This window comes from Urocampus carinirostris, chromosome 9 (assembly GCF_059441175.1).
Source record: "Urocampus carinirostris isolate Australia breed hairy pipefish chromosome 9, RoL_Ucar_1.0, whole genome shotgun sequence".
Classification (NCBI taxonomy): Eukaryota; Metazoa; Chordata; class Actinopteri; order Syngnathiformes; family Syngnathidae; genus Urocampus; species Urocampus carinirostris.
In genome coordinates this window covers 26919971-26928266 of record NC_142357.1, presented here as the reverse complement: position 1 = coordinate 26928266, position 8296 = coordinate 26919971, and the positions used below count along the sequence as shown (strand labels likewise).

Sequence of the window (8296 nt, the reverse complement as noted above, 5' to 3'; positions counted from 1 at the left end):
TGCTTTGTTATTGAAGTGATAGACTGTATTGAGTTTTAATTGAATTTAGATACATCTTCATAGTTGTTGACAATCATTACACAACATATTTACAGTCTTTATGAAATATTACAATTGAAATTTACATAAACTTTGTACAAAATATGCCTGACTTCAATGCCTGGATAGCGGGGTCCTTGTTAAGTTGTTTGCAGAGAACAAAACATGGACCCAGTAACCACTGGTGTCTGGAAGTGCTTTAGTTTCAGCAAGGAGGTGCTTCAAGAGTCCATTAAAAAGAAAGAAAAAGGGAGAAAAGTCCAAAAAGCACATCAACAGCAAAGTTGTGAGTTTTGTGTTTCAGTTTTTTTTTTCCGTGTTTTTTTTTAACTCAGTTGAATTGCTCATTTCTTTTTCGACTGCAAAACAACAACAGTTAAATAGAATAAATTGATAATATTTACACAACGTGAGTATTGATTTATAAAAATGATTTATCTCTTTTTCTTTTAACATGATTTATATTTATCTACAACTTTTTCCAAACAGAAACCTAACCACAATGAAACGTATCATACTTCTATCATTCAATTCTACTGATAAAGATGATTGTGGATTGCCATATTTATGCAGCAACTCATTGCAATGAAAAGGCAGCCGATTAATCTTCATCCACCGTTTTTTCCTGTTAAAGCCATTCCCTGCCTCTAAAGCTCTTTTCACCATGGCAGAAAGGAAGGAAGCGTCAAATGTTCTCTGTTTACAAAATAAAAGGTGAAATGGACTTAATTTGGTCCGTGCTGCAAAAGTAAAACATAAAGTCCAACTCCTTCACCAGATGTTTTTTGTAATCCTGCATTGGCACTGCCAATCCCGACTTTCACACTATGATGACTACCGTCCTCATTGCAGCTTAGATGCAAATGAAATCAAACGTGAGCATGCTTTTGAAAGGACGTTTTGGATTTACAGTAATTATAGGAAAATAGACTATCAAGGATGACTCCTTTGAAATCATTTATAAAGCTTTCCCGGATGCAGACGGCTCGGCTACGAAGTGAATAGATACTAAACAAAACAAATCCTTAAACTATATGCAAACACAAGCATAAATATTTGATCCACAGAGAGTAAGCTACAAATGACAAATATTAGTGATATATTGAAATTTCTGCACCAGTTAATGTCCTTTTTAAAACTTTTTTTAATTGTTAGTCCAATCCACGGAAGGTGTTTCCCAAATGCTAAAAGAGTCACCTCAATGTCGGTGCCGCCGCTGCTGCCGTCTGTCCGAAAAATGTCTTTTCACTCGCTCCGCGTCGTCTAAAATGAACCTGCTGAAAGTTGGTGCAACGTTCATCCCTCACTCACGCAATCACACCATTATTCTTTTCCAGATAAATTCCCTGCTCCCCATCTTTGTGAGCCGGACTCGAGAAGGCCGCTGAGCTTAATGGACGTAGTAGAGCCAGTAGACCACGTTGAAGAAAGAGAAGACGGTGGGGAAGATCATCCTTGACCACTTATCGATAGAGTTCACGTCGGACAAGTCCGGGATGTTGACCTTGAGCTGCGAGGCTCGCCTCCGTAGACGCGACTTCTTCTGGGCGTGGCGCTCCAGGGCGCTGTGGCCATAGTTCTGGCGGGCCATGGCCGCCCTGCGGTACTGCAGCGTGGAGCTGTCGTAGGCCAGCATCGTGTTGCGGGGGTCTCCGGGTGCTCCCAGGCCCCGGGACAGGTCTCCGGCACCGCCCATTTCGTTTTTCATCTCCAAGGTGCTGAACAGGATGTTGTCATCGGGGGTCATCTGCAACGTGGGAGTGCAAAGATAAACGAAGCCATGAGAAGTGACTGCCCGCAGGGATTTGAAGAAAACTAAGGTCGGCTACATGACGCTATGAAAACGTGATGAGTGAACACTTACTACAGAATCTATTGTGAATTGTTCCTAGCAGTGCAGTGGAAATAGAAATTTATTTAGCTAACGTGGTGTGAGACTGGCTACACTCTGTTGTGATATTTTGCAACAACAACAAAAAAATCGTATTTCCGGACTATAAGACACATCTTAAAACCCCAATTTGGCAGAAATGTAAAAGTGCACCCTATAATCCAGTGCAAATTACTGTATGTACTGGAAATTGATAGTTACAATTAAATGATACTGCATACCATAACTGTTCTGCCTATGAGAAACATAAAAAGTGGTGCCCTGTTGTAGTTCACATGTTTATCGTTCATTGCAAATCCTCTTTGGTTGTTGCTCTGGACAATAATCATCCGTGAGTTTGAATTATGGATTCTGATTACTTGAATTTTTGTGTATGGTATTTTTTGTACAAAATTACGTGCAGTACTCTTGTTATGAATTGTTGTTTGCATGTCTTAGCTTATCTTAGAATATATCTGTAAAGTCAACAAGCTAACAGGATTGTTTTGTACTTTGTTTTTAGTTCTTCAGGGACTTAATAAGGGTAATTGTTGAGGCCATTGTCCAAAAAGATAACAACTAAAGTCATATTCTTGTGTAAATATGAGATACTTTGGAGTGAGGACAGCACAGTAATTTATAAATTAATTAATTAATTTCAGTGGTGAAACCAGATTACCTAATGTTAATTTTTATTAACATTGAAGTATATTCGTTCTGCATCTGCAGACGCTTAGCACAGTATTTACACAGTTATTGTATTGTATTGGTCAGACTGTCAGTAGAATAAGGGTGATTAGCCTAGTTTTATGTTTGTATCATTATGACATGATTATTATATCATCCCAAAACAGACGTACATAGTACTACATAGCAATATAAAGTATTAATTTGCATGGTCAATTTACACTTACTAAGTGCTTCGATGCAGTCCCATTAAATGTAGTATTTTTGGTACATCAAATTTCAACTGATGCAACACCAAAGTCACAAACTTCATTTTCTTCCCAAAGCTTATTTTTTAACTGCTGTAGTAATCTGCCATCTAATGCGAAGAAGGACTTAATGTGAGATTTTATGCCTCAGCTTAAAACAAAGCTAATACCTGCCTGATACAGTAATTGATATGTGTACTTTACTTACTACTTACCTATTCTTAATTGTGGAAGTGAGGCTCAGTTTTGAAAATGTATCATAAATCATTCTAAATCAAATAAACATAAACATCGGTAGAGGTTCAAATCAAGAAGTTCCACTGCGCATTCACTACATCTTTAATTATAAACGATAATTAAACCTAATCACTATGACATAACATTGCTGGAAAAATCACAAACACAAGTCATAATCTAATTTCATCACAGAATTTTATCCAGCGTGGCTAAAATTCTGTTGACTCACAACACAGACAAACAGAATTAAACCAATGAGGAAGCAAGGCAAAGGAAAAGGTGACAGGAAAAGTTGAAGAGAAACTGTTGGGACTTGGCAAAAAATGGAGGAGAGGCTAAGGAGGTTCAGGCGGGTCAGGAAAGTTGAATTCACTTGAACTTCTTCATCCATCACCTGACTTTGGAGGAACACGTCCCAATATCAGCTAGACTCGTTTTTGAAGGAAGCCACTAGAAGTCGTAACACGTGAGGGGTCTCTCATCGAGCTATCCCATTTGACCCACAGTGACTTTTCTGTTTTTGTATCTCAATGATACTGCTGAGTCTACTTTCTCTTCTGGTGTCATATTTGTAATTATCTGTCAATTTCCATGTAGAACTTAGGTGGAACTTAGGGAGAACCTGCAGAAATCAAACTGCAGAGCTGTGGATGTCAGGAAAATGCATGAAGAGCAAACCAAGAGAGGGAGAAAAAACACAATGGTGGGAGTGATGACCAAAATAGCCTTAAGAAGTCTACAGAACTCAAAGAGATGCACAAAATAAATAAAAAAATAAAAGATAATAACTAACAGCATTTTCCTCTGATCGGGATCGATTCAGATTGATGACAATCATTAGTTTTGACTTTCAAAACCTCCAGTACCTTATTTCTTTGCTCGCCTAGTCCTAATGCGGCATCGTCCACAAAGATGGGATCCCACATCGAGTCATACGCGTCAATTTCCCTCTGTTTCATTCTGGCATACAGAGCATCATCTCTCTGAACTACATTTCCCACCAGCCACTGCAAGTATACAAAATGAGCACTGTTACTTCTGGGAAATTGTAGCTTGCCACACTCACAAGGAAAGGGAGTTTCATTTATGTTCTCTTTTTTTCTTATTGTTGCTGTTCTTGGCGCTATCTTCAAAGTACTTAAAAGGGGAGGTCTGTTTTGGCTCCTTGCCCTTTGAAAGACAAAGCAACATGGAGATCAGGTGTAACAATGCCACTCACTGCTTCAGCTTTCACTCTTTCGGATGCACACACACATATAAATGGAGTGTAAGAGACATTTAGCATTGGTCACATTGATCTGAGAGAACAAGTCATTTGCTATTAGTACATACACTATTGTTCAAAAGTTTGGGGTCACCAAGCAGTTTTGTGTTTTCCGTGAAAACGTATTGCTTTTATTCATTAAACGATTTGTCCTATGTCTTGGGGTTTTTTGCCCTTGTTAATCTCCTCCTTTTGTTGGACAGTCTCAGATTTGGCCAGCAAGTCGGAATTGCCTCGTCACTGTACATGTTGACACTGGTGTTTTGTGAGTAATATTTAATGTATCTGCAAGTCATGGACCTGAAAGGAGATTTTTCTTCTCAAACTAGAGACTATTGTACTCCAACTTCTTTTCTACTTTGGTTAGAACCTGTTTGTAATTTTGTCTAAAAGGAGTAGTACACCTCATTGTAGGAGAGCTTCAGTTTCTTGGCAGTTTCTTGCATTAAAAATCCTTCATTTCTTAGAAGAAGAATGGACTGTCAAGTTCACATGAAAGTTCTCCTTTTCTGGCCATTCTGAAAGTTTAATCTCACCCACAAATTTGATGCTCCAGATACTCGACCAGCTCAGCAGAAGGTCAGCTTTATAGCTCCTTTAACCAGCTAAGCTGTTTTCAGCTGTGCTAACATATTTGCAAAAAAAAGGTCTTGTAATCCAGTGCTTTTTTTGAGCCAGGGTATGTTTTTCACATTGGAAAAAATTTGCGGCACACCACTAACCAAAAGTGTTATCAAATGACACTGAACAGTATCTTTAATTACAATATAATTTATAATACCCCCAGTTTTTACAGCACAGATGTCACGGTTGCTATGGCGCCCAATTGGCCCGCCCGTGTGGCGCCAGCTGCGGCTCATTGACGGATTGGCTTTCCGTCTTTTTAAGCTATGTGCTCTCATTATGCCTTTGTCAGTCCGTCAAAGAAACTCTGCCCCGCAAGACGTGGGTTCCGACTCGGTCCTGCTTTCCTGTTGGTATTTCTTGTCCGGTCTTGTTCCCGTTTATTTGGTCCAGTTTTGTTCCCGTCTATTTTTGTCCTGCTTATTATTCTCTCCCGTTTCCGTTCCTGTCTAGTTTGTCCTGTTTATTTTTTACATCCTGTTTTGATATCAATCCTGTCTGTCCCGTCCTGTGCGGTATCGACCCCATCTGTCCGATATCTGCTCGGTCAGTTGGAATCGATCTCTTCGGTCTGTGGCTTCCTGTGTTTCCACGCCAGACCGCTGCCTAACGTGCATGACTCCCCATTTCCCGTAGAATAAAAGGCTTGTGTGAGAACGTCACGCGTTTATTCCTGATCCTGTTCTGGTTCATGACAACAGACACTTGACAATGACTATGAAGATTTGCAGAAAATGATTCATAAATGTTTTATAAAATTTTAAAGTTTAAAAAGTGACATTGGATAATTTTTCACGGCACACCTGACGATCTCTCATGGCACACTAGTGTATCGCGGCACAGAGGTTGAAAATCACTGTTCTAATCATCCATTAGCCGCACTGGAGTGCTGGTAACTGCAAATTGGCCTGTATCCTTTTACGTCAGTATTGCATTAAATACCAGACTTGGGGATCTAAAAGAGTCATTTACCATATTAACAATGTATGAAGTGTATTCTCATTATTTTAATGTTATCCTAATTGCAAAAAAAAAGACAAAAAACATTGCTATTCCTCTTAAATTTAAGGACATTTCAATTCAACCCCCAAAATATTGAACAATAGTTTACACTCACACACACACACATACATACACACACACACACACAATTGTTTTTTTCTCGTAATAGCAGTGTTTGCACATGTACCTTATTGGGGTCAGGTCTGAGCTTCTCGTTATTGGCCGTTGCCGCCTTCTCGGCCGCTTTCTTCTGCCGCTGCGGACCTTGGCCGAAGAAGATGTAGTTGACGAAAGCGTATTCCAGCAGGGCGAGAAAGACGAACACGAAGCAGCCCATGAGGTACATGTCGATGGCTTTTACGTAGGGGATCTTGGGGAGCGTCTCTCGCAAATGCGTGTTGATGGTGGTCATGGTCAGCACGGTGGTGATCCCTAGGAAGGAACATTTGACCAGTTTATGAGGGAAAACATCCCGAACAGGTGGGCACCGGTGTGCTGGGCCAAATTATTCAAGTACAATTCGTTTGACTCTAATGCATAGTTATAACAAGTCATATTTCAGTAAAATGTCCTTGTTTCACAATAAAAGAATCCTTATTCTGTATAAATGTAAATTGTAAAGTTAACATAAAATCGTTGCTTTTGGTAGGCATATGAGTCAGGATGAAAAATGAAGTTTTAAATAATTCTCATTGTTACCTTTTTTAGTGACAAACAAAATTGTGTCTTCCCATCTAGTGGTAGGTAGTGAAATTACACCAAAAACAGACAATGTCAAGATTGAATTGCCGACTATAGATTGCAAGAGCTGTAGAACTATAAAACCTCTCTCTCTCTTTCTCTCTTTCTCTCTCTTTATTACATGTTTGGTGCTTCCGTAATGCAGAGGTTAGCACATTCGCCTAACACGCAAAAGTTCCCCAATTCAAGACCGTGTGGAAACATTTGTTAGCCTGGAGAGGGATGGGCGCCACCAGGCAGTACTTGCCCAAAAAAAGCACCAGAAAACGGTGCCCCTACACCCCTGGTGGTTAAGGAACCCAAGCACCCACCATTACATGTTTATCCTGGAATTTCTATGGAAACAATGTTCACTCTGTTAACAATAACAATAAAGACAATTCTATTTTGGATAACTCAGAACCTGTGAGGGAGAGAGTTAATCAGCATTAACATTGTTATCATAGTCACTATCATTATGATTGGTCTTATTAATATTACTTGTAATAATATTAATAAAGAATCATAGTCCTCAATTGCTTTAGGTGTAAAAAGCAACAATATAATACTTATGTCATGATTACTGATTAATTTCACCTGTGCCCGCTCGTTTGACAGCAGCCGCTGCTGGTTTCCTGAATGGTTGCCCGTCCTACTTAAGCTCCGTCCTTTCACTCGCCTGTTGTAAGTCCGTCAGCGAACCTCTGTTTTCAAAAGGCAAGCATTTTTGACTCTTACACCCGTCTGTTCCTGATTTCCCCGTTTGTCTCCGGCCACCTGTTTTTTGACTCCGACCACGTTTTGATCTCCTATGCTGGCTAACGACTCGTTTTTCTGACCCGGACAACATTCTGCTCTCCCGTACCGGCTAACGATCTGTTTTTCCGTCTACTACACTACGATAACCCGCTCCAGAAGATCCATTTCCGCATTCGGAACACGTTCCGTTCCTATGAGCGGCTTGCTTCCCGCGTCCAGCGAGCACCTGATCGCGGGCGCTGCCTTTCCTCTATATCTCTAAACTTGTGATTAACGTTACACATCTGGGTCCTACTTCCGTTCTGGTCGTGACAACTTAGGGATGTTGCAATAATTCTTTTATACACAGTATTTATGATTACACATTAAATATTCCTTTTGCAGTAAGATTTAAACCTTTAAAAGGTCTTAACAACTAATCAATTTTAATGTTTTGAATGAGTGTTTGTGATGAATGATATTATGAATCTGTCATGGTTACTGATGCGGGGCACCTGTGGCTGCCCCGTTGGCGCCAACAGCCACGGATCCTGATTGGCTGTTGGACTCTTTTTAAAATCTCGTCTATTCCTGAAAGAACCCGTGAGATCGTCTGCAAAACTATATGCTCCCAGCTAGGCAAGTTTTTGTGACTCTTCGACTCTATCCTGCCCTGTTTTCTGTCTGATACCCGTTGCCGACCTCTTTTCTGGACCCGTTTATGTTTTTGCTCCTCCGCCCCGGCCATCGACCTGTTTTTCTCGCTGTCAACGACTACCTTCACTCGACACGGAAGTGCCACTTCCGCGTTCCAGCTACCTGCTACCCGTGACTGACGATTATCGGATCTTGGATGTAAGTCCTCTT

At 40.3% G+C, this 8296-nt stretch overlaps 1 protein-coding gene across 2 annotated transcripts in view; it reads right to left on the bottom strand.

Annotated features, from left to right (window-relative positions):
• Nucleotides 1-8296, bottom strand: part of gabrb2a (gamma-aminobutyric acid type A receptor subunit beta2a) — a 92800-nt gene continuing 84504 nt past the window's right edge. The window contains exons 8-10 of one of the 2 annotated variants that reach the window (XM_088343382.1): nucleotides 6159-6403; nucleotides 3948-4088; nucleotides 1-1786 (exon numbers count right to left, since the gene is read on the bottom strand). In XM_088343382.1, coding sequence (XP_088199508.1) covers nucleotides 1430-1786; nucleotides 3948-4088; nucleotides 6159-6403 — 743 coding nt within the window. In that variant the 3' untranslated portion in view covers nucleotides 1-1429. The remainder of the gene's footprint in view (nucleotides 1787-3947; nucleotides 4089-6158; nucleotides 6404-8296) is intronic. The other variant, XM_088343383.1, reaches the window with a different exon arrangement.